The sequence below is a fragment of the Neophocaena asiaeorientalis genome, unplaced genomic scaffold (genome assembly GCF_003031525.2).
Source record: "Neophocaena asiaeorientalis asiaeorientalis breed wild unplaced genomic scaffold, Neophocaena_asiaeorientalis_V1.1 scaffold605, whole genome shotgun sequence".
Lineage (NCBI taxonomy): Eukaryota > Metazoa > Chordata > Mammalia > Artiodactyla > Phocoenidae > Neophocaena > Neophocaena asiaeorientalis.
This window is the reverse complement of record NW_020172214.1, coordinates 236,055-261,910: the sequence shown is the minus strand read 5'-3', so window position 1 is coordinate 261,910 and position 25,856 is coordinate 236,055. Positions and strand designations below refer to the sequence as shown.

The window sequence follows — 25,856 nt, the reverse complement described above, 5'->3', positions numbered from 1 at the left end:
TGCTCACTAGAGAACCCACTCCCAATCCAAATTACCACAGTCCATTCATCAGCTTATATTAACCAGTGTAGATGAGTCTCACTTAAAGAAGGTCAGCTACATTATCCTCTGTAAATATCACTCTGTGACACCATGTAATATAGGGCAAATAAGTCACTTCTTAACCCATATTTTAGCTCTTAAAATGTATTTCTCACAAATGGAGTCTATATTCAATGAGTCAGTAAAAGAATCAGAATAATCTTAATGTAGTGGGAATGTCATTTGATACAGCCACCATGGAGAACAGTAAGGAGGTTCCTTAAATAACTAAAAATAGAACTACCATACGACCCAGCAATCCCACTACTGGGCATATACCCCGAGAAAACCATAACTCAAAAAGAGAAAGGTACCACAATATTCATTGCAGCTCTGTTTACAATAGCCAGGACATGGAAGCAACCTAAGTGTCCATCAACGGATGAATGGATAAAGAAGATGTGGCACATATATACAATGGAATATTACTCAGCCACAAAAAGAAACAAAATTGAGTGATTTGTAGTAAGGTGGATGGACCTAGAGTCTGTCATACAGAGTGAAGTAAGTCACAAAGAGAAAAACACATACCGTATACTAACACATATATATGGAATCTAAAAAAAAAAAAAAGGTTCTGATGAACCTAGGGGCAGGACAGGAATAAAGACGCAGAGGTAGAAGATGGACTTGAGAACACGGGGAGTGGAAATGGTAAGCTGGGACAAAGTGAGAGAGTGGCATGGACATATATACACTACCAAATGTAAAATAGCTAGTGGGAAGCAGCCGCATAGCATAGGGAGATCAGCTCTGTGCTTTGTGACCACCTAGAGCGGTGGGATAGGGAGAGTGGGAGGGAGACGCAAGAGGGAGGGGATATGGGGATATATGTATACATATAGCTGATTCACTTTGTTATACAGCAGAAACTAACACAACATTGTAAAGCAATTATACTCCAATAAAGTTGTTAAAAAAATTATATGGTTATATCTGTAAGTGCCAAAAACTTATCTGGTAGAATTCAGCAGCCAATTCTATGTTTATTAATATAAAAACATAATGTCATTTACTATAAAGCAGATCTAGCTGCTGAAATTTTAGCGACATACAAATAAATTAAACTCTCAAACAATTACTAAAAAAAAATCTTAATATAAATAGGTATACGGCATTGTGAATAAAAGCAACAAATACTAACGGCTTGATTAAACTTTCAGCTTTCTAGAAATCTTTGTGTCACAAAATTACAAATTCCTTGATTTTAGTTATCTTCAATAATGAATAAATGAGAGTATATCTGAGAATGAATATAAATGAGAGGAAAAAAATGAGAGTATTAAAAACCATGAATAATACAAAATTAGTTTAAATTAGGTCTAGACACACAGATTCCCTGCCCACCTGTATTTACTAATTGGCCCTTACCACAACTTTCTCTTCTACCGCAACATTCTTTAAGTGGGCATTGTTTACATGCACAGAGTTTTTGCTCCTATGCTCTTTCCTGGACCAACTCAACACTGCCTAGGCACAGCACAAACAGAATTATATTATCCCTTCTATTTCCCCCAGCATCTCCTAAAATTCTGCCAAACTAGACATTAAATCAGCTATGGGAAGATGAAAATAGTTAATATTCTGTAACTTAAATAAACTAATTGTATTTAATCCAGAATTTTATGTAAATATTTTCAGCCCCAGAAACCTTTAATTAGCATATTTTCATTTGATAGTTCAGAAAACTGAAGCTCATAAAGATGTTAAGTGGTCACCTAAGTGGTGCCTCACATCAGCATCTCGCAGTAATTTAGAAATATTGAATAAATAGTACTTCCCTAAATATTAATAAGGGTGGGGGGACGAAAGTATCTTGACATAAAAGCTATCCTGCAAGATAAATGAACAACTTATTTCCTATGGTGTTTGGAAACATGCAAATCTAGTTAATTCTAGATGCAATTTTAAATGAATAGCAATAAATAACATCTGCAGCTAAAATGCACTATTTACTGTGTCAAGCTCAGTTCAAAATATTTTATTACTTCATTTAATCTTTGTATCGTGCTTGAGTGGTAAGTATTATTATCTTCCTCCTTTCACACAGGTGGAACAGAGGCACAGAGGGTTAGGTCACCCAGGTCACCAAGTCAGCAGGGAAGGCAATCTGCTTCAGAGTCTGCACACTGAACTGCTGTAATACGGTGTGTGTGGCATCAGTGGATGATATTTATTTCTTTAATCTGCAGATGTCAAAAAGTATATCTACTCCAAGGGTTAGACACCGACAAAGGATGTCACATGATGTCTGTTAAATATTAGAATGGATCACATCACTATCAGAAAAGAAATCTAAGAACAAGAAGGATACTTGTAAAGCTAAGGAAACCTAGGGAAACAACTGCAGACAGATTACGAGTTGAGAAACATTGTAAGTCTCCTTTAAACAATGGTGTCAGTCAGACAGTAAGCCCAAGAGGCACTGGCCCCTGCAAATAGCAGCTGTGGGCAAAAATACTGATAGACATGCATGGATCTCTTCAGGCACCTCCATGCTCCCTGCCAACATGAACATGAGTAATGTACCCACGCAAGGCTTCTCCAAGTACATGTGTGTCCCTGTGAGTACTGGGAAGAGATTGGAAGATTACTGCTAGAGATTAAACCTGGATTAATATCTGAAACAATGAACAGTTAATTCAGATTATGTATTTATTTTGTGACCAGAATTAAGTAAATATTATCATAGCTATGAAATCAGGGAAAAACTAACTCAGGTGAAGTTCAGTAAATACTTGAATAAACCGCCAAACTGATCAAAGAATGAATCACTTAGCACCATGATGAGTTTTGATTAAATATTTGTAAACCAAGCTCTAATTCTTTAATTTGGTGACCGTTTTTTCTATTTCAGATAATAATTTATTCATTCTTTAGCCTGTTGCATACTAGCTAGTAAAGAGAGTTAGATTACTCAAATAGTAGAGGGTACTCCAAGCTTCCACAGGAAGGATCAAGACACCAGCGTACATCAGCTTTTAGGGAAGAGAATACCTAATAAAAACCTGGTACTTCCTTATTCTCTGGGAAGATGAGGCACATTGCTTCAACCAATTAATACATTTGTGGCATCTAAGAAAAAGTCTATCCCATTTAAGAAAGAGTTATCAAGATGCTAAAGAAGAATAAATTCCTAAAATCATATCTAGCATGTGGTTATTTTGAAAACCACTTATTTCGGAGCGGCTGGGCCCGTGAGCCATGGCTGCTGAGCCTGCGCGCCCGGAGCCTGTGCTCCGCAATGGCAGAGGCCACAACAGTGAGAGGCCCGTGTACTGCAAAAAACAAAACGAAACAACAACAACAACAAAAATATATATATAAATGAATCCTTACATTTAAAGGATAGAAAACAGGAAACCAGATGAGGGATTAGCTGTGAAGAGCTTGAGACATTATAGTGCAGGAGATGCTCTAGTTAGTTAGGTTAGGTTTTTCAGGCCTTTTCAGAAATCCTAAAATGGAAAAATTTTTTCTTTGCCCTCCCAAAGCTCGCCCGTCATTATGCCCATTCCCTTCACAATACCTAGAGAACTCCTATTGCTTACTTGGGATAATTTCTAGATTGAATGAAGGGCAGAATCTCGGAGTCTTGACTAGATGGAGGAAGGAGTAAATCTCGAAATCGTTCTGTCAAAAGAAAAATAAACAACAGGCTATGAAAAAAGTCATAAAAGAATTTCAAAATAGAATTATTTCCTATTCTTTTAATTTGTTAACTATTTTGACTGCATATCTTGTACATTTTATGTACTACCAAAATAGGTTTTTATTTCACTTTAATGACTATGCATATTTTTCTAATTAAGATGTCATAACAACTGCATATATAAAAATAACAAGTATTTAGTATTAGTTTATACTAATAACAAATTAGTATAAACTAATATTAAAATCTTATAATTGAAAGGTTAGAGGAAACATATATGACCAATAAATATACCAAGAGATGCACAAACTCATTAGTAACCTGGGAAATGAGAATTAAAACCACACACCATAAGATAGCATTCACATTATGTGGCATTCAATTGACAGAAATTAATCTCACAAGACCAAGTGTTAGGATTGTATCAACATAAGCTCTTATATAATTCTGGCGGAAATGCAAGTTGGTGCAATAGCTTTGGAAAACAATTCCGTATTATCTTTTAAGTTTAACTTTTGCATACCCTATGAGCCAATATTTCCTTCGCTAGGTATATACTCTGCAGAAACTTTCAAATATGTCTCAGGCAGAAGAAAAAGAATATTCATAGCAGCACTGGTCAGAACAACATAAATGGAAACAACTCAATTGCCTAGGAACAGGAGAATGGATAGTTTGTGGTATATTCACACAATAGAATATTCGTTGAAGTGAAACAATGAATTCAGTTACAAATAAAAACACAGTGAATCGTACTAGTATGATGTTGAGTGAAAAAAATACCAGCAGATTACATATAGAAGAATATTATTTTTTGTTGAGTTAAAAACTAACTAAGCAATGTGTTATTTGGGTATGTTATATATGAAACAAAGAAAATCAGTGGAAAAAGGGATGATGTACACAATTCAGGACAATGGTTACCTTTTAGAAGGAGTGAGGGGATGAAATAGGAGAAAAGCAAAAAGGCAGGTGAAAGAAATTGTTAATAAAGTCATATGTATTCATTATAGCATCATAAATCAGTGAATGAATGAGAGCCAGAAATTGTCCAATGATGACAGTGGGTCATGAACCAAGAATCTGATTAATACAATGCTGTACTCATGAATTCATAACGAAGGAAAGAGGGAGAAAGGGAGGAAAAGAAAGAGGAAGAGAAAGAGACAGGGAGGGAAGAAGTGAGACAGGAAACAGAAAAGAAGAGAAGGGAAAAATGGAGTGTGGAGAAAGGAAGAATCCTCAGTTCTACCTTAGAAATAGTTATAACGAAAAGCTATCTGCCCTGATAGAGTAATCTATCACTCTAATACTGATCCCACATTTCTAGGATTAGATAGTCACTATCTCTAGAGTCATCCCTAGGGAAGGCTTCCTTGATCCCTCCTCTTTCTTTCTTTCTTCCTGCCAAATCTGGAATAGATGGCCCTGCTGGGTACTCCTAGTACACTCTGTGCTACGCTCTCATGGAATCTATAATATTATCTTTTTACTGTTATATACATTTGTCTAGCCACCCCTCTCCCTCCTCCTAGTAGATGGGTATTGTGCCACCAGGATGCAGAACACTATCTGATACATATTAAGGTGTTAGATAAATATTTGTTGAAAGACTATTTCTGATTTCCATTTTTACTGGATACAGAAAACTGTTTGCCTAGGTTAATCTTAACTCCTTTCAGAAGAGCCCCACTGGTCATCGATCAACCATAAAAAGCCAGGGGACCTGTACTCTAGCCTGGACAGAGTCACACCATCAGGCTGAGAACAGAGTACAAAGCTGAAACGCTGCACTGCAGTAAGTCCATCACTAACAAAAGGTGAGCAATTTCCACAAAATACTGAAAATCTACGCTTGATGATGACTCACCCTTTCCAGGCTACTGAATAGCCAGACGTTAAACATTTGAGTACAGCGGTTAACAAGTATGGCTGAGAAACAGGATGTGGATTTTATCCTCATATTTATTAAAGTAGATCGAATCAGATGTTTAGCTGACCTCTACTCTGCATTTTCTTTTCACCACTCTGACAGTTCTTACAATACACTTGGAGAGGAACTAAGAAAATTCAAACAGAGGTGGCTGTACCCTACAGTCCACAAATCCAAGAAAGCATACTTTATTTTTCTCTCCTTTAGGCACACTTACTCTTTAATTTGAGTTCATATTTTTTTAATTAAATTCTACTATTAACTGATATGCTGCTTTTTGTGTGTGTGTGTGGTACATGGACCTCTCACTGCTGTGGCCTCTCCCGTTGCAGAGCACAGGCTCCGGATGCGCAGGCTCAGCGGCCATGGCTCACGGGCCCAGCCGCCCCGCGGCATGTGGGATCTTCCCGGACCGGGGCACGAACCCGTGTCCCCTGCATCGGCAGGCGGACTCGCAACCACTGCACCACCAGGGAAGCCCATATGCTGCTATTTTTCATCAACGAAATTAATGATTATTTCAATGAACGACTAGTAAATTTTTCTGATGACATGACCCATGCTTTTCAGTCTACTTCCCAATTTATGTAGCATCCCATTAAATGAGTGATTTGCAGTGTTTCTCTTTTTCCTTCTTTTGCCCCCCATTTATGCCTTTCCTAAAATGGGTCTTGAAAAATAAAAGCAAAACCCAACAACAAATATGAACTTTACACATCAAGTAAAGAACTGTTCAATCAAATAGCTATATTAAATATGATATATCCTTGGGTGTTGAAAATTAATATAAGTTTAAAAATTTCTGGAGATGACATTATACTGACAGGACTAAAAAACAAACAAAAACCCACCCTCTACACACACAGCAAAAGTAGCATATAAGAGATCATTTATTAAGCTACCCAAACTATGAAATCTATAATTAGTATTCCTACATCTGGAGCATCCTTTAATCTGAGTATCATAAATGCAAGGAATACCAAGTGAACATGAAAACTCTTGAGTAGCTAGCGCGACTGTCAAAAAAAAAAGTTCACATATACACAAACAGAAAATATACACATACCTTAAAACTGTCCTTTTTAAATTTTCCATTTTTATACCATATATATAAATTCCTAAATGAGAATAATTAACTTTTTCCCGTAAAAGTATAATGATTGCTTATTTTTTCTTTATGAGAATAAAAATAAATGATAAAAATTATCCTTAAAAAAGTCCAAGTAAATGAAAAATTGTTTCAAATGCTTACATTAATCCTTCTTTAGTCTCCTAAATTTCAGCTATTAGCATCCCATTCTTTATCTGATGCTAAGGAAAAGACCAAAATAAATTATGTTTCCTTTGTTAAATAGCAAAAATTTTTAAATAATTCTTCTTTTCTTAGAGTAAAATGTCACACCAGCTGATCTGCTTTCTCAGTAGGCCCAAAGTCTGTTTCTTAAGAAAATGGCAGTTATCCAAAAACTAGAGCTCAGTCCTTTCACAGGGCTTCTTAGAACAATTTCATTAAAGCCACTGAAAAGAACCAGAGGATTTTCTGCAAAGTGATATTTTGATGAGCTGACTAATGATGTGATAATGTCTGACCGTAATCTTCTACCAGTAGGGGATATATCTTAATTAACACAAGCTTTTGTAGCCTTTCACCCACTGTTTCTTTCTCTCATTCAATCAACAAAAGGATTCCCAGGCAACAAGACCTGGATGACATGCTGTGCACAGTTACATGAATCTGGGTTCCCTGGACAACCAATTGTGAGACAATATACTTGTTTATTTGAAAACAAAGATGAGAAAACTAAAATACTCTTTCCAATTTTAACAAACTGTTTTGTACATTTACTGTGACTCAAATTCTTTATTTTCCCTTTAGCGGAAAATAGGCAATCTGCAATCCTCCCCAACATGCAGAACGTAACAAAAGCAATAAACATTTGCATAACAAAAAAAACAGTATGCATATATATTCTTGGAATGAGAAAAAATAAAGTCTTCTCTCTACCACTATAATAATAAGGAAGAGAAAAAGCAAAAGCACAGTCAGCAGGTAGCCTCCAGCTGTCAGTTACATCAGAGTCTGTCTTAGGTGCAGGGGAATGAATTGCCTTTCCCAGAACAGCTCAAATCCAGTGACTGAACAAGGCAGGGGTAGTTTAGCTGTACACAGGCAACTCTGATGGGTAAAATTTGCTCCAAAGCTTCCTGCCACTTTGGCTGAGCCTTCATAGAGACTACATGGTGGTGCAGGTTCTTCCTGTACCCAGTTTCACTGCCTTCCTCTTTCCTTCACAGGTGTTGATCTCTAATAAGCATTTTACATTCACAAATTACTTCTCAGAATCAGTTTCTGGTGAACCCAACCTGCAACAGGTGGGTTTGACAGAACTCCACTTTGTACTTAGAGCTTCTGCAGTGTCCTTGGTTACTACTGGGTGAGATGCATGAATGTGTAGTTAAGTCAGAATAAGTCATTTCCTTTCCAGCTATTTCCAGAGGTAACATAACTAACACCTTCACTGCAATAGAGATGCTCATTGTTAAGAAGAATTGCTCTCAGAAATGCCCTCAGACACACATACCCTGGGACAAGTAATACCATCTAATCTGGGCTGATGATGGGAAAAATAAACAAGTGGCCTTTCAGGGCACATAGTATACTAGCCAGTTGCACCATGCCCCATGCTGAGGTCCATAAGACGCACACAGCCATCAAGCCTCCAGGTGACAATGTCAGTGGAAATGTAGAAAATTATAATTTAGGTTGGTACGAAAAATGTATAGGAAATAGAGGTTAAACAGTCTAATGTATAGGGTAGCCTGAACACTCTTATTATAGTGGTTTTGTCCCTTATCATGAAATGTAGTAACTTATTTCAACGGTAATAAGCTAAGAAAAGATAATGATTAATTTAGAAGTAAATATTGGGACTTCCCTGGTGGTCCAGTGGGTAAGACTCTGCGCTCCCCATGCAGAGGGCCCAGGTTCGATCCCTGGTCAGGGAACTAGATCCTGCTTGCACATCACAACTAAGAGTTTGCATGCTGCGACTAAGAAGTCTGCATGCCACAACTAAGAAGTCCACATGCCGCAACTAAAGATCCTGCATGCCACAACTAAGACCTGGCACAGCCAAAATAAGTAAATAAAGTAATTTATAAATAAATAAACATTTAGAAAAATAAAAGTAAATATTAAATTTATTTGTCTTTTTCAAGAAAGTTGGTGATGAACATGCAACTTGAACAAAATGTTTGTATTTTGCCATCCACCCTGTAAGCCATAACAATTTCACTGAACACATGAAAACATTCAAATCTGTTGATAATGAATCAGCATCTACTTCAAAAGTTATTCATTATTTTATGAAAAGGCTGGTCCAACGATGATAATTTAACACATAAATATGTAGAAGGTGCAGGAGGTGATCAATGTCATGAAAAAAAGTAACTTGACAATAACTGGGATCCAGGTGGCTTGGTCTTTGTGCATGCCAAGCTATTCATCAAAAGATAATAAAGCTATTCTAATTTTATAGAATTGCTCAAAAACTGACCATTAATACATGGGAAGGTGAGTTGGAATGAGAAAAGATTATATTCGAAGTGTCCACAAACATCTTAAACTCTCTTACCCTCCTTCCACTGATTGTCTATCTCAACATTCTCTGCTGCAAGGCAGAGTTTATCCCCCAAGGGTCTCTAGCTTGTATTTTCATGTTAGGAAGAACAGGTACTTGTTTCATCTTTCTTTTTCTCTCCTAACTTTCCTTTCTACACTCAACTTCCTGTTCTTTCTTCGTCTTGCTCTTTTTTTAAAAAATGAAACTTAATCCCTTCCAATGAAAATTCTTCTCTCTCACTTCTCTAGTCATTTTCTACCCACTCCATTTACTGTATCACAAAAACCCAATAATATTAATAGTTCCCAAACACATCCTTTTCTTTGGAAAGGAAATTATACAGAAGAAAATAAGCTGGTCAAGTCCATGTTCTGGTTAGTGAGGTAGGGACTGGAGGCAAGCTCTTCAAACACATACACTTTGACAACTTTTACACAAATACAAAAGAATGGGGTCTACCTATTGGAGTTAAAGAAGAAACAATGGCATGGATGAAGAGCTAAATTTAAGACTAACAATAAGACATGAGAAATGTTCCTTTTTACCTAGAAGTGCAAAACACCAAGAGTAAATTATGAAAAAAAAAATAGAAAAGAGGAGAAAAAAAGGAGATTATATTGATAAGGGGATTCTGACAGTGGCTAAGTGTACTTATTCAATTCATGCATTCTGGAATTAAGGTGGATTCAAAGACTCACTGGGCCTATGGTGATACAGAGTAAAGCCAAAACTATTAACTTCCTATAAGAAGTTACTGGTCTACTGTAGTTAGGTTTTGGTTCCTAAGAAAATGGTGTCACCTTAGAGTCAATGTTTAGTTCCCCCAAAGTTGAATATTTCTTTCACCCATGCACAGCCACCCTGCCAAATAGCTCCAAGCACCCTGCCAAATGCTACAGGGTAAGAGGATCATTTAATAGTTTAATTTTTGACATGTAGAAGGGTTTTTTCTCAAAGGGACTTAACCATCCCTTTATTAAAGGTGTTCACAATCTATGAACTGACTCAGATCTAGGAATTGGATGAAGAGCTGTGACTCTCTACTGAGATGATTCAGGTTATCCCTCTGTTTGCCAATCTTTGAGTTTTCTTTTCATTTGTACAAATCAAGTAAGGCTTTACGAGGCTGTCCTTCTACTTGAGTCCTAAGGACACCATGGTCAGTCAACACCAAAGATCTCAACAGGTCACTCCATTCTGATCACTGCTCTGAACATGCTGCCCATAATGGTAACCACACCCAGCTTGACTTTATCAGTTAAGTGCTGCCTTGTAACCCCTGCCTCTCAGGGACCTCATCATCTCCACTGAGTTCAAGCAGCCCAATGATAGCCTCTCTCGTTTGTCATTCTCAGCCTGCAAACTGTCACCATAGAGCTTTTCAAGTGTTCTAGAATGCCTATCACCAATGTATTTCTCAAAGCTGCAGTGAAAGAATCGTTCATGAGCGTTTAGTTAAGGGGTTGATAGCCATCATATATAATAAGTTCTCTTCAGCTTTCCAATCTCTCTGAGGTATTGGATAACTTCATCTACAATATGTCTAAGACGTCTATAAGCATATATACCGAAGAGTTAAGAATAAATATGGTTAAGGATTTGAGATGGAAGTTTAAAAGGCATTAATTTTTATTTTATCTGTATCTTGTTTGTATTTTAAAGAGAACTTATATAAGAGTAATCATTTTTAAAAAGATAGATGTGTATACTATCACACACACACACACACACACACACACACACGCCTTCAATGGTGCTTGTCATTTACACTCCCTACCGTACACCTTTGTAACACTATCCACTCCTCTACCTCCTGAGGAAGACATAACACTGATGCAGAAACAGCATGCATGCATGCACATACACATACACACATGCTGCTTAAAAAAGAAGGTAAAAATTAATATTTCCCATAATATTTAGGAAGTACTACTTAAATATACAAACAAAATTTGCATATTTGAAAACATTTTTTCAGCAAACATTTATGATCAGGTACTAAAAATAAGGCACCAAGTTAGGTCCTCAATAAACTAAAAGTCTAGTAAGGAAGGCATATGTGTTATCAAAAGAGATGTACACTGCAAATAAATAAGTGATAAACGCATACTCTAACAGTCCAGAAGAATAGAGCCACCAGCTTTGCCTGGATACATCAGTAATAAAAAGCAAAAGAGGCAGAGAGGTTTTATAAAAAAGTGAAATAAACCAAAAAGAAGTCCTTCTTATCCATGACGTTAGATGAAATGAATAATTTTGCTAGCATTTTTGCTGTCTTCTATATAACCAGTTAAAGCATCCTTTATTCATTTATTCACTCACTCAACAAACTTCCATTAAGTGCCTATTATTTGTCACACACTATGAACAAAACAAATTGTAATTCTCAAGGGCAGCCCTGTTTATCACAAGGAAATGCCAGGACAACAAAAGAACTGCAATGCAATTACAGCCATGATGGGGCTCAGGGCAGGCTGCCCCAGAATGTGCCACTTTGGCATATGGATTATTCCAAGCTAAAGACAATAAAGGCCCAACAGATGCAAGAAGAGCTTCTTACCTCCCCTTTAACTACCTAAAAGAATTTAGATAACGGGCCTTACCAGGAAGAGAAGTATTATCAGCCATAATTTTTTACATCAGAAAGACTTATCTGCATGGCGTGGGAAACATTTATTTACCAAACATTTGCTCTTCCCATCTTCCTGTGAATTGTCTTCCTCCCCTTTGAGGACCCCTACCTGCTTCTCCTTAGCTCAGCATGGCATATAAGCCTCAACTGCCTAACTGGCAAGAAGCCTCATCCCTTTGGGGTTCCCATATATACGAAATTATTTTTTTTTCTTGTTAATCTGGCTAAGGTCAATTTAATTATTAGGCCAGCCAAAGAATCTAGAAGGGAAGAAGGAAAAAGTTTTCCTCCCCCTATCTACTTGAAAAAGAATTTAGAATGTAATTACAACATTACTTAAAGAGGGAAAGAAAAGCTGTTCTCCTAGGGATTCAAAGAAATTAATGGTTTGTCAAAATTTCGTGTTTTATTTTCCTTAGGAAAAGAAATATGTACACTAATCTTAGAAGAAACAAATTACTTCAAAAAATGAGAATTAAAGGGCAAACTTACAGAGAAGTACATCCAAACCAACTAGAAAGATACGGAGTATAAATTTTCCTTTTCTGAAAAGTTCAAATCAAGTAAATGTTCTTTATTACCATGGTAACTCAGTATTGAATAACAATAGTTGCTATTTAAAATATTGCTTTCAAAGCAACATCAAAGGCATTCAAATTAATACTATTTTAGATAAATCAGAAAATCTAGCTGCAGAGCAAGAATATTTTCCTATTAAAGATATAGACAAATCTTCTGTTGATAAAATTCAAATGGAAATGGACTGCGATTTTAGAAGAAAAAAACAATCAGTTGCATGCTCTGGTTATATAAAACTACCTTTTCCACAAATATTAAGGCCAATATCAAAGGAATACAAAAAAACAGAATCTTATACTTGTCTTATCCAAGGGAGGAAAAAACAAGTCCATACTTGTAACTCAGAAGATAAGAACATAGAGCACAATATATACAACCAGAGCTAATAAATGAATACGAACACTAATAGGTGCTAGAAAGAAAACAAACATAAAAATCCCATATTTGGCACTTATCCTCCACAATATTCCCTGTGAGATTTTCTCAACTATCCCTCAATTAATCTGTTATCATTCCTACCCTATGTGGAATTAAATTATCCACATTTTAGGATATATTTCTCTGAAAAGAATTATACAGCCTTACATCAGCAATGAGCTGGTAAATGAGAAAATTATATCAATGCAACAGGTTGTAGGTGAGGAAACTAAAAACCACACTGCCTGACTGACTGGCCCAGGGCCATATGGCTAGCAAGAGGCAAAGAGATTTAAAAAGAAAACAAAAACAGAAACAAAAACAAACCCCCAAAACTCACAGTCAAGTGTTCTTTCCACTGCATTATATAGCCTCATTCTGGGGAGAGAAAATACTGTACTTCCTTTCCTGGCCTCCCCCCTCTCTTATTTTCTTCTTGCCTAAGGATTACATAATAAGAGAAAAACACAGCAAGGTCATATACAATCTGTGTGCCTCCACACCTGGTACTTTTAACAGTGTATGGTCTGGAGGTAGGCCATGCAGTATTATACAAAGAAAAACTATTTAATGGATGCTTTTATTTTCAGAGCAAGCCCAGTGATAAAAGTCTATTCCTTTAATATTCATTATTCTAGTTCCTACTTGTTAAACATACTATTTAAAAAAAAAATCAGCTTTTGAAAGAACTGCAAACAGACTTGTTGGCCTCTAAATACATCAATGAATCAATGTCTGTAACTGGCTTTCTTATAAAATATGAGTTCTATTTCCACTGAAGCTAAATACAAAAATTGACAGGGTGAAAAAAAAAAGAACAGAGGTTTAAGGAAGGTGAAAGCAAGTAACAGAGGCATTTTCAGTTGCACATATTATTACTACTAAGCTTTCCACAATCTACCTCTTAAGGAGAATGTTTTCTTTTCATTTGTCACAGCAAATGCACTTTTTTGACAACGTTGGCATTCAACAAAAGAAACACCTCAAAGTGATCAAGGCTCAGCTTGATACTAATTCAGTCCCTCCTTTCTGCACAAACTCAGTACCCCCTGCATGCATATTCAAGGAGGAATAGGCAATTTTATCCAAAGAAACTGGAGGGTTTTTTAATGTTTTTATGAAGTTCTAACCTAAAACCCTGGGCAAACAAAATTACTAGCATGAAATACATGGTCCTTTGAAACCTATCAAAACCAACCTTGCAGTGGGAATCTTCCCTGTTCTTAAATACAGGACCTTCTGGTCAAAGACCAAGCCTATGAAGTGATGGATTAGGGAACGGCAACAAGCAAATATATGAATTCACTTCCTTCATTAGGTTGTTTCATTGGACAAATTTGAGTTTCCCCCCATCTCTCTGGCATTTTTATTGCATGTGCATTCCCGATGCCGGGACTGCTTGTTCTTCTTTTAACCAAATCCTGTCCAAGATTTCAGGACCAACTAAGAGTCCCATTCCTTGAAGAGGCCTTCACAAACTATGCCTACCAGTGATAACCTTTGTTTTTATTTTCAGCATAATAAGGTTAGGTACTGGAGCAGAGATTCTTAATCTCCTGTGGACTATACAATGAAGTCTAATTTGTTTATCTGGGTGTTGAATATTCTTTAAACAACTGGCTCCTACATATCTCTGCAGCCTTATCTCCTAATATTTCTAACTATGAATTCTAAGCTCAGCTGCATTAACATCTTATTGTTTGCTATGACATCATGCCTTTTATGGCAATGTGTTCTTTCTTCCAACAGTGCCCTTTTCTGCATAGAAAGCTCCTACTTTAATCTCTGTGTTCCAGCTCAAATGCACCTCATCATGCCCACATAAATTTTCTGATTTCCTAAGGCAGAATAAGTTCAATCCTCTTAAAGAACCCTAATTATATATCCATGAGAGAAAATGTCAATATTTTGCATCCTCACCAGCAATAGATACTATTAATAAAGAAAATCTTTGTTAATTGATAGATGAAATATGGTATTACAGTTATTCTAATTAACATTTATTTGAATATTATTATGATCTACTCTGTTCACATAGTTTATCCATTTCTTTTTGCAGCTTATTTCTTATTGAACTAAACAAGCTCTTTATATATTGAAGGTTTTAGTGTATATTTACTATAAATTTTTTTCGTTCAATTTCCTTTTATTTTTTGGCATGATTTTAAAATTTTTATGTAGTTAAATCTACTTACTTTTCTCTGTGAATTCTTCCACAATAGAATGATCTTTCATATGGAGAGTTTAATTTCTATATTTTCTTCTGATGCCTTTACAGATTAACATTTTTATGTTAAAGTACTTAACCTATCTGGAAGTAATTTTTGGTCATCTGAAGTAAAGATTTAATTTTTAAAAATAGTTAAGTGCCAAATGCTTTAACTATTTACAAACTAACACTTTATATTGATTTACAGAGCTTCCTTTATCATATGATATATATTTTCATGTATCAAAGGGTCTGCTTCTAGGCTATTTTCCTTTGTTAATATATTTCTTGTCACTTTTGCTCTAGTGCCACAGTGCTTAAACTTCTTGAACTTTATAGGAGGCAGTGTAGTAAATTATAAATTAGCACATCCTTTAGTATAATATGAGCCTGAGTTCAAATCTCAGCTCATCCACTTAATAGCTTCATGTTCCTAGGCGTATTATTTAGCCTTGTAAATTCTTAGTTTGTTTGTAAAATTCATTTCACTTTATAACATGTTTAAATAGAGCCAGTCCTATCTTGTTATTCAAATTTTTCTAGATTTTCTTGTTACTCATTTTTAATTGTTTTCTTATGCAGTTTGTTTGTGTAAAACTTCAAGTGCTGTCAAAACTTGAGTTGAGATCAAGGTATCTATTATCTTGTGTTTAGAGGTTAAATTTATTTTAATAAAAGTTGCAAATCAGTGGCTTAATCTTAAAAAAAAAAATAGTCCTTTCAGTGGTTGACATATTTGGCTATTTATTGACCTCTTTCACCTTATAAATTTATTTTCCCCTTCTGAATATTTATAGTAGTTTGTTTTTTAAGAACTAAGGGAAATTGTGCCAAGGAGACAAAAAGGGAAGACAGATGGATTTGTTTTCAGATATTCATGTGAGCCAGTAAACGTGGTTGAAAAAGTAAAAAATATATATATATTATTTTTCTTCAAATAATATTTGAAGTTTTCTTCAAATAATATTATTTTTGATCTTGAGTTCTGATTTTAATTGAAATTATATTAAGGCTGTAAATTATTTTGGGAAGAATTAAGAGTTTTAAATATTTTGCCTTTATATCTAGAAAAACTGCATGTCCCTTTCAACTTTTCTATTCTTTAAAAAACATCTTTAATTTTCTTTACATCACTTGATTCTCAGTTCTCACTGAAGTTATATCATTTCTTTTTCCTCTGTGACTTCCTCTTAATATGGAAAAATAGTGAACACCAAATGGATGCTTTTGAAAGGCTTAGGAAATTTCTTGTTAGAAGTTTACATCATACAGGCCAAGACCTCAAATAAATAAATAATAAATACAATTAAGAACTTCTTTTTAAAGGATGATTTGAAAAATATTCCCTCTGTTTCTGCTCTGTGGAAGAAACAAGAATAGGAATATTTATTTATGTAAATTGATTCCCCGGCCTAAAAAAAAAGAAAAAGATAAATTCTCATTTCTATTGAGTTTGCATCTTAACCTTGGTTGTCTTTTCCACTATGTTCTCTGCAAACTCTGGAAGTCTGTATGGTTGAGTACTATATCTCAACCAGCAAGGACACGATATTCCAAACCACCACTGAACAGTCAACCATGCTAGCAGTAACAAAAGGTTTTCACTATTATTGTGAAATTTTAATGTCAGAGGAATACATCACAAATAAGAAGGGGCTGGGCAAAGAAAGGATGACAAATCATTTGACTATTCCTGAAGGACAGTCTAACTCTTAAAATGTATTTTCTTATTTGTTCCAATCAGAGGCATAACTTTCTGCTAGATATTGTCATTGAAAATATTGGGATATGCCAAGATTTCTATGTGGACCTTCTTGGCTTTCCCTTCCTTCTAACTATGTGGGTAGCCACATCCCAAGACATTTTAGTAGTTTCTCAATACAGTGCCAACAAAAAATAAGATTGCCTTCTATTTTTAAGCTCTTCATCACTCTACAACAGACCATTTTACCTTTTCACTTTATTATCTATCCAAAGTACATTTCTTGGTGTTCCCTAGCATTCCATGTCCACAATTTGTCACCTCCAAATTTTCTCAAAATCTCATTTCATGGAAGAGTTTAGTTTTTCTATTCTATTTATATTTATGAAATCCCATCCTTCTCCTCTGGTAAAGTTCAAAAATCATAATAAGAGCAATAGCATTTTTACTAGACTCTATTCGCAAAGTTCTCTTACTTGATTGCCTTTGAATCCGTGGAAGATAAGTATATTCCTTTGGGATTAACATACTTAATGTCTCAGGTGTGTTCATTTGGATGACCCTAAAGAATACTGTCTGTGTGATTATAATCCATTAAGTTACAATTTTGCTTTAAAAATTACAATTTGTTTAGAATACAGGAACTATATTCATTTAGCTTCCTTTATAAAGTGCTTAGCAATCGCATCAAACAAATGAGTACTTAAAAAATGTTCCTCATGATAATGATAATGGCACAGAATCCTTGTCTTTTTGGCTTTGGAATTATTTAGTCCATTACCACCAGATTAGCTTGGCAAAATGACCTATTCTTTCTTGACCACCCAGTACATTATTGTCATATTTTTTCCATTGCTTAAGAAATTATGTTACCAAGAAAATTCCTCACTATTCTTTTTTTTTTTTTTTGGCTGCGCGGCATTTGGGATCTTAGTTGCCTGACCAGGGATTGAACCTGTGCCCCCTGCAGTGGAAGCCCAGGGAAGTCCATCACTATTCTTATTTTCCTTAATATTATATAGTAAATCAAGCAGAAAATAGTAGGTAACAGAGAATCCAAACTTAGGAACAAATAGTCCATAATAAAAACGTAACAATCCATGCAAAAATACCACTTTGCTATAATAATTCTACTTCCAGGTCCAGAAATTATATAATTTGCTTATTTTCAAAAATAAGAAGTAAAACTTTTTATTGGATAAAAATCCCCAAATTCTGTATTTTCCCTATCTCTGGTGTTGTAAGATAACTGAACTAGAATAAAGCTTAATGAGTAGTGGATTCCAATCACTTACTAACCAATCTCTATATTTTCTGTGGCATTATAAGTGAACTATCATCTACTAAAAAATGACAGCATAGATTTCATGTTCAGAAACCAAGAAACCAAGGGGAAAACAATTTATCCTCTCTCCTGAGAAAAGATGGGGATTTATATGGTAATACAAATTTCTCATTTCCCTGATAGAAAAATTTCCTTGAATTCTGAGACTATGAAATATGCAATTTAACCACAGCTCATATTTATTGAATGATTTATTATATTATGATAGCAAATGAGTTATGTTAAATTCCATTATATTAGCTAATTAATGGTCCTCAGTGATTTCCACATAGACTTACATGGCGCTAGAGTTATAGTGTTTCATTATACAAATAATACATACTTTAGGACATAATATGTTAATCCTCACCCTGCCCTAGGTAAACAGGTATCTATCTATTTACCTAGATAGATACACAAGTAATTGCATATGTATTTGTTACTCAACACCCTCCGCTAATAAAAGGACAGATCAATATAAATTCAATCCCTATCAGAGTTCTGGGGCAATTTAGAAATAGGAAGAATTTAGAAATAGGACCATTTGCTATGTGCTTCTCTTTGTATACTAACTCTCTTCTACTTACTGGTCTCTACTTTACTCAGTAACTCACAGCAACTTCTACCATCCTCAAACCTCTTTTCTGCATTTTCCCAAAAAGGTGGTTTTTATCAAGTTAGCAGTGATGCCCTCTCACAGTTATTGTTCAGTCCTACTTCTTTGGTCACCATAGATCATTCCCTCCACAGAACTTTTTATCTCCTCAGCTTCCTTGATGCTATGACAATCCTTTAATTTGGTGTCTTTGTTTCTAACCTGGTCTTTCTCTTTTCCAATCTGTATAAAAAACCAGCAGGGGGACCCATATACAGTACAAATTTGATTTCAGTTCCTGTTTTAAACCCTTCAGTTTTTCACCAACATCTTTAGGCAAAAAGACCAAGTTTCTTAGTAATTCCTACAAGCTCCTCCATAACATGACCTCTGGATATGGTCCCAGCCTGCCTTCCAAGAGCATGACATTTTCCTGACTTTCCATGATACTTCACCCCTCTGTGCTATTATTCAAGCTATTTTTCTCCCTGGAAAAATCTCCCACTCTAGACAAGTCCTATTTTTCCATTACACTCACTTTGGTCCAGAACGCCTCCCAAATCTCCCTCCCAATGCATCTGCATCCTCCATTTTGGTGAACACAGCATGACATTATGTATCTGAACCCTGCCCCACTTACTGGTGATTTTTCACAAAGCAGAGGATACACCTTCTTGCTTGCCTACCTGCCTTCTCCCCTTCCTTTCTTCCTTCCTTCCTTCCTTCCTTCCTTCCTTCCTTCCTTCCTCTCTCCCTCCCTTCCTCTCTTCACTTAACAAATATTTACATTTATTAGGAACAACCATTTTAATGGACCCTTGAGTACAACGGTGAGCAAAAAGAGATACAGGCCTCTATCATGATAATGCTTATAGTATATCGAAGAAAACTTGTTACACCAGTGATCACACTTTGAATATATAGTTACCAATGGAGACAAGTGCTCTCAAAACCAGAAATACAGTGATGGCAGCATATAAGAAACAACACCCAAAACTGAGGTGTCTAGAAGGCTTCTCAGATGAAGTGGCTCCTGGGCTATGATTTAAAGATGCTAGGTACCTAAGTAGGTAGGGGTGGGAAGAAGTGGTGGAGAGTATTACGGGTATATGGATCATGATATATATATGGTGGGAGGTAACAAGGGAAACAAAAGGAACAGAAAAGCCAAGGTGCTCTTGTGCAGAGAAGAAAAAACTGAATCAAGATAAGAGTAGGTCAGGGTCCAAGCAGGGATGCCTTTCTAGGCCACTGTAAGGATTTTTTGCTTTATCCAATGAGCAATGGAAAGCTATTAATGTGTTTGAGGCAAAAGCAGTGATTTAATTGGATTCATGCTTTGAAGTTTCTATGGTTACAGTGCAGAGAATAGATTGGAAGTGACAACTATAGTGAATTTAATCAGCAGTGGACCAATGCTGGTTAAATCCAACTCCCCACCTGCTCAGTAGCTAATCTGAAGAAGTGGGCCATGCCAGGAAAAAACTCACAATTATTCTGACTTCTCTCACTTTAAATTTTGGACCACATATCTCAGTAGGACTCTTGGCACAACTCAGAAAGGCCATCATGCTTCACTCATGAATTTACTATTTAAAATGATACATTACACTTTCTTCCTTCTCCTCAAAATTCAAAGTACTTCCCCCCTTCCTCATTCTCAGTGAAAACCTTACTATTTATTTCACTAAGAACACAGAAAGAGGGATTTCCCTGATAGCGCAGTGGTTAAGAATCCGCCTACCAAAACAGGGGACAGGGGTTCGATCCCTGGTCCAGGAAGATCCCACCTGCCGCGGAACAGCTAAGCCCGTGCGCCACAACTTCTGAGTCTGCGTGCCACAACTACTGAAGCCTGCGCACCTAGAGCCCGTGCTCTGTAACAAGAGAAGCCACTGCAATGAGAAGCCTGTGCACCACAATGAAGAGTAGCTCCTGCTCGCCTCAATAAGAGAAAGTCCGCACACAGCAACTAAGACCCAATGCAGCCAAAACTAACTAAATAAATTTATTTAAAAAAACACACAAAAAACAGAAGGAATCAGAAGAGAAATCCCATTCCTCTCACTCCAAGTCCACCAATCAATCAGTAGCCATGCTCCATAACCATCTTCTCTTGTCTTCCTATAAAGCATGAACTGCCCAGCTGCCTTACCTGAGGTCAACTCCTCCACTTGTACATTGTAATCTAGTCCTTCTGAAACCCATTAGGAGACCCTCATGGGCTTTGCTCCTGTAATTATAACCTCTATCTCTCCAGCATTATCAATGTTTCCATCTCTACTTTAATCTTATTATTCATATTGTCCTTAGACATATATAAACATAATAGTTCACATTAAATATATAAGTGTATATATAAAAATATATAAAATACATATATATATTTACTTTATATGTACTGTAAACTCATATGTGCCTTGTCCCTATATCCTCCGCCCCTTCAACTACTGCCCTATTTCTTTACTTCATTTTATATCCCAACTCCTTAGAATTTGTCCAGAGATATTTTGGCAAATATTTAATAGACAGGTCTTTAACAAATGTTTTTAATCCCTACCTTATGGTGTTTTTCAATTTCTATGGAATGAATACTCACATTGTGGATGATTTAAAGCTATCAAACTTGACTTCAGTGAACACAGAGTTGGAAAATAAGCACCCTATAACCCAGTGAGCTCATAGGAGCTGGCCCCAACACATTGGATTTGTCTATACTTACCATCTCCTGTTCTTCTCCTACTATTATCATCTCTTGAACCCACCTCAATCAGGCTTCTGTTCCCAGCACTCCACTAAAAACACGATTCCTAAGGTCATTAATTCAGCCTTCACTTTACTCCGATTTTCAGCAGCCTTTGTTTCAGCTGGTCCATTCCTCACTTTTGAAACACTGTCCTGTGGTGCCAGGACTCAGACTTGCCTGGTTCTCCTTTTACCTCAGTGGCCACTCATTCTTAGTCACCTTTGCTGAGCCCTATGTGTTGAAATGCCTCAGGACTCAGTCCTCCGTTAGATTTCTTCTCTATCTATACACATTTCTTAAACTAGTTACTCTTTTTTTTTAATAGCCACCAGAGAAGCCCAAACTAGTTACTCTTGATGGAAGAATACCACCTCTTAGGGGGACTTTTGAGAGCTTGTGGAGGCAATTTGGTCTCACAATGATGATAAGTTACTGATGGTTAGAGAGTACGGGTCAGAGACAGCAGACATCCTGCAATTTATGGAGAATACTGTGCAACAAGAAATTGTCTCACTCCCCGTACACTTTTTAAATGACTTTCTGGACATTCATGTACATGAAAAACTCATTTATAATTATAAAAAATGCAAAGTTTTTGCATGATTTAAATATGCACTGGAATTTCTGGGATTGCATCTACCCTGTAAACTAAATATTATTGTACTCTATTGTGTCTAGAACTTAACCAAAAGATGTTCACCATTTTGGAAAAGCACATCATGAAAGAACTGGGGCTCACAGTATTTGACTTGCATTGGGAGCCTGCATTTAGAACTGTTTTATTCATGATGATTCTGTGTGTGGGTACAAGTCACCCATTTCTTATGACTTCTAGTGTAGTCATGCTTAAGAATTTAAACATTGAATGTAAATCATTTACTATAAATTATTTACATAGCTCCTTTATACTAAGATATATTGATTTTTTATAAATCATTTGTGTATATAATACCTGTAAATTGAATTTTAAGAATGTAAAGTGGGCATATCAAATGTTATAAAACAAGGAGTTGGAAAAACACCTAAATCCTGTCCAGCTTCAAGGATTTAAGTCCATGAAGATACTAATGATTCCCAAGTTTAGATCTCTAGTTTAGACCTCTCAAATTTAAAATGTACAAAACTGAAATTTGAATGTCTACTCTTGTCCCCTCAGTATGCCACAGTGTTCTATATCTCAATAAACAGCAACACTGTCCACTTACTTACTGAAACTAAAAACCTTGGAGTTATCTTTGATTCCTAATATTTTTACACTCCACCTGCAATGCGTCCACAGAACCTGTCAGATACACCTTCAAAATACATCCACTTTTCAAGACCTAGTCTCTATCACCCTATGCGTAACCAGCATTTCCTCTTGTCTAGACATCAGCAAGAGCTTCTCAACTTATCTCCTGATTTCCACTCTTGACTCACCCAACATATTCTCTACATAGCCGCCAGAATTACCATTTTAAAATATGAGTCATCCCCTAATCAAAATCCTCCAATGGTTCTCCATAACATTTATAATAAAATTGAAGTCTGCAAAGGCCTATCATATCTGGTCCACGGGTATTTCTCAGACTTTATTCCCTATAACATTTCCACTTACTCAGTTCCAGCAACACTGCACTTCTTACTGGTCCTTGAACGTAAACATTTGATGGCTTCAGGACTTTTACACTTTCTCTTACCTTTCCCATATACCACTCCTCTCAGTGATTCAATGCTTTGTTCAGAGAGGATTTGCTGACCTTCTAAGTCTGGGTCCAGCCAATACAACTCCCCATTTCCTTTTCCCCCAGCCCCTGACAACCAGTGTTCTTACTCTCTGCTTCTGTGAGTAACCAGGAAGGGCTCTATATGATTTAATTGAAAGGAATTTGATATAAGGAACTCAAGTGAGGTAAGAATTGGGAAGCTATATTAAAGATAGGGGAGAAATCCAAAGAGTAGCAGGAAGATACTACCATCCATACAAGCTAGTGGGATATAGGGTGTAGGTGAGGTTACCAGAACCCATAAACCAGGCCCATATGGCAGAAGATAGAACCACCACTGAGGCGAGGTATCTCAAAATGATGATACACCTCCCCCTTCACCAAAAAAGTTTGACCTGTTTGGGGTTTTTTTGATCTGTTTTCTACAGTGCTCAGAAGTATCCCCTTTTCCTCCTTCTCCCTAAACTCAGTATTATTTTTGAAACAACAAAGCAAACAAACAAAACATACACACACACACACACACACACAAAACCCTTGGGTTGGCAAACACTAGGTAGTATATATTAGAACAAAATGGCTAATCATTCAAATGTAGACTTCAAAATCATGCCTTTTATCTCAATCAGATTAAAATCCAAGTCCTCCTGTAACCCACAGAGTCTGATCCCCAACTCCCCTCTCTGATCTCATTTTCCACTACTATCCCCCTTCACTGACTGTATTCCAGCCCCACTGGGATCCTTGCAGTTCCCTGACTATCCAAAGTTACCGCCACCTCAGGGACTTTGCACTTACTGTTTCCTTTGCCTAAGCACACTTCTTTCTGAAATCCACCTGATTTATTCCCTCATCTACTTACATGTCTGTTCAGAAAGTCCATAACTAAATACCTTATCTAAATAGCACTACCACCCTTCATCATTCTTACTCCCTTACCTTCCTTTAGTTTTCTTCATAGCACTCATCAATATCTAACACACTATGTATTGATTTGCATTTTTGTTTCTTGGAGGTCTCTACTGGTTAGAACACAGCATTGGTCAGCGCCGTACCTCCAGAGACTAGTGCAATGTCTGGCATAGAGTAAGTGCTTAATAAACATTTGACTATTACCCCAAATTACACATAGTTTAAATGTTATCTTCCACAAATATGACCATTATAATTTGCTAGTCATAGAAACAACAACAACAAGAAGTGTATTTCAGGTCACTACAGGTCTCTTCTTTTGGCTGCTCCATTTGCTTCTTGGGTACTCTACAGCTCAGTGTAGCTGATTAGTCTTACATTAGACCCATGAGGTGGTATTAAACCTGTTCTTTAGACGTGCCCAGGCAGAACATATTTCAGGGAAGAAATAGTCACTGTAAAATATCTCTCAGTCAGTTTAGAGGAGTAAGCCTTTGATACTCAACTTCTTAAGCATCTCTTCGGTGTTTTCTATACTTACTACTCTTAATACTGAGTAATACTTAATAAGCAATTCTTTTAGAATAAAAACCCAATAACCCTTGATTTCAGCAATGATATCCCCAATTTTCCTTTCATAATTATAATTCCATTTTTTAAGGACAGCTAAAATGTCTTTTGAATTACAGTGCCAGATAGTGGCAGAACTATTTAGTGGTTCTCTGCATGAATGCCTGACATTTTTTTCCAAATCAACAAATATTTAAAGTCAACAACCAAGAAAGTCTATTAATTGAAAAGCATCTAACTGGAACTGAACTCTCTGAAGAGAATGATCTTGTTTCTCCCTCAATGGCACTGTATATTAAAAAACAGGATAAAATTAAAACTATTAAGTGTTCCTAATAGAGAAGGTTGAAATAAATGATGAGATAATGAGATAATCATTTATTTTAATGAGCCACTGACAATAGAAAATAACTTTATGAAGAAACTCAGTAACAATAGCTAGTAATAAGCCATGATGGGGCTCTGGGTCCCCATCGCTGCACAGCAGCCAGGCGATGCCAGGGATTTGGATGTCCGTGTCTTTGGGGGACCATTACTTCGCCTGCCACATGTTTTATCTTCTTCAGTGTACTTGAAAATTGCCAGTAATTGGAAGATTACTAAGAAGATGTCCATGTCGCTCAAACTTCACACAAGCGTGAAGGTGAAGCCAGTGACTAACATTTATAAGTGCATGTGTGGCTGAGAATGCTAGTGGTCTGCATTGGGAGGATTATAGATCTTGTGTATGTGTATGCTTCTTTGTGTGAGTTTGTCTATATATCTATGCTTTTACCATTTTACCTAGTGTTCTGTTTCTCTGGTTTTTTTTTCTTTTTTTTTAGTACAGTTTTTAGTGCTTGTTATCATGGGTGGATTTGTGCTTTGGTTTGGTTGGTCTCTTCTTTCTTACTTAACATTTTATTAATTTCTAAATTTTATTTTTAATAATTTTTAATTTTAATAACTTTTTATTTTATTATATTTTCTTTTCTTTTCCTTTCTTTCTTATTTTCTCCATTTTCTTCTGAGCCAGGTGGCTGACAGGGTCTTGGTGCCCTGGCCGGGTGTCAGGCCTGTGCCTCTGAGGTGGGACAGCTGAGTTCAGGACATTGGTCCACCAGAGACCTCCTGGCTCCATGTAATATCAAATGTCAAAAGATCTCCCAGAGATCTCCATCTCAACGCTAAGACCC

The 25,856-nt window shown here is 36.3% G+C and overlaps 1 protein-coding gene across 2 annotated transcripts in view; it reads right to left on the bottom strand.

Annotated features, from left to right (window-relative positions):
- NOX4 (NADPH oxidase 4) overlaps window positions 1-25,856 on the bottom strand; it is a 142,109-nt gene that overhangs the window by 33,956 nt on the left and 82,297 nt on the right. For both annotated transcript variants that reach the window (XM_024761781.1, XM_024761787.1), the window contains one exon: window positions 3,633-3,714. In XM_024761781.1, coding sequence (XP_024617549.1) covers window positions 3,633-3,714 — 82 coding nt within the window. The remainder of the gene's footprint in view (window positions 1-3,632; window positions 3,715-25,856) is intronic.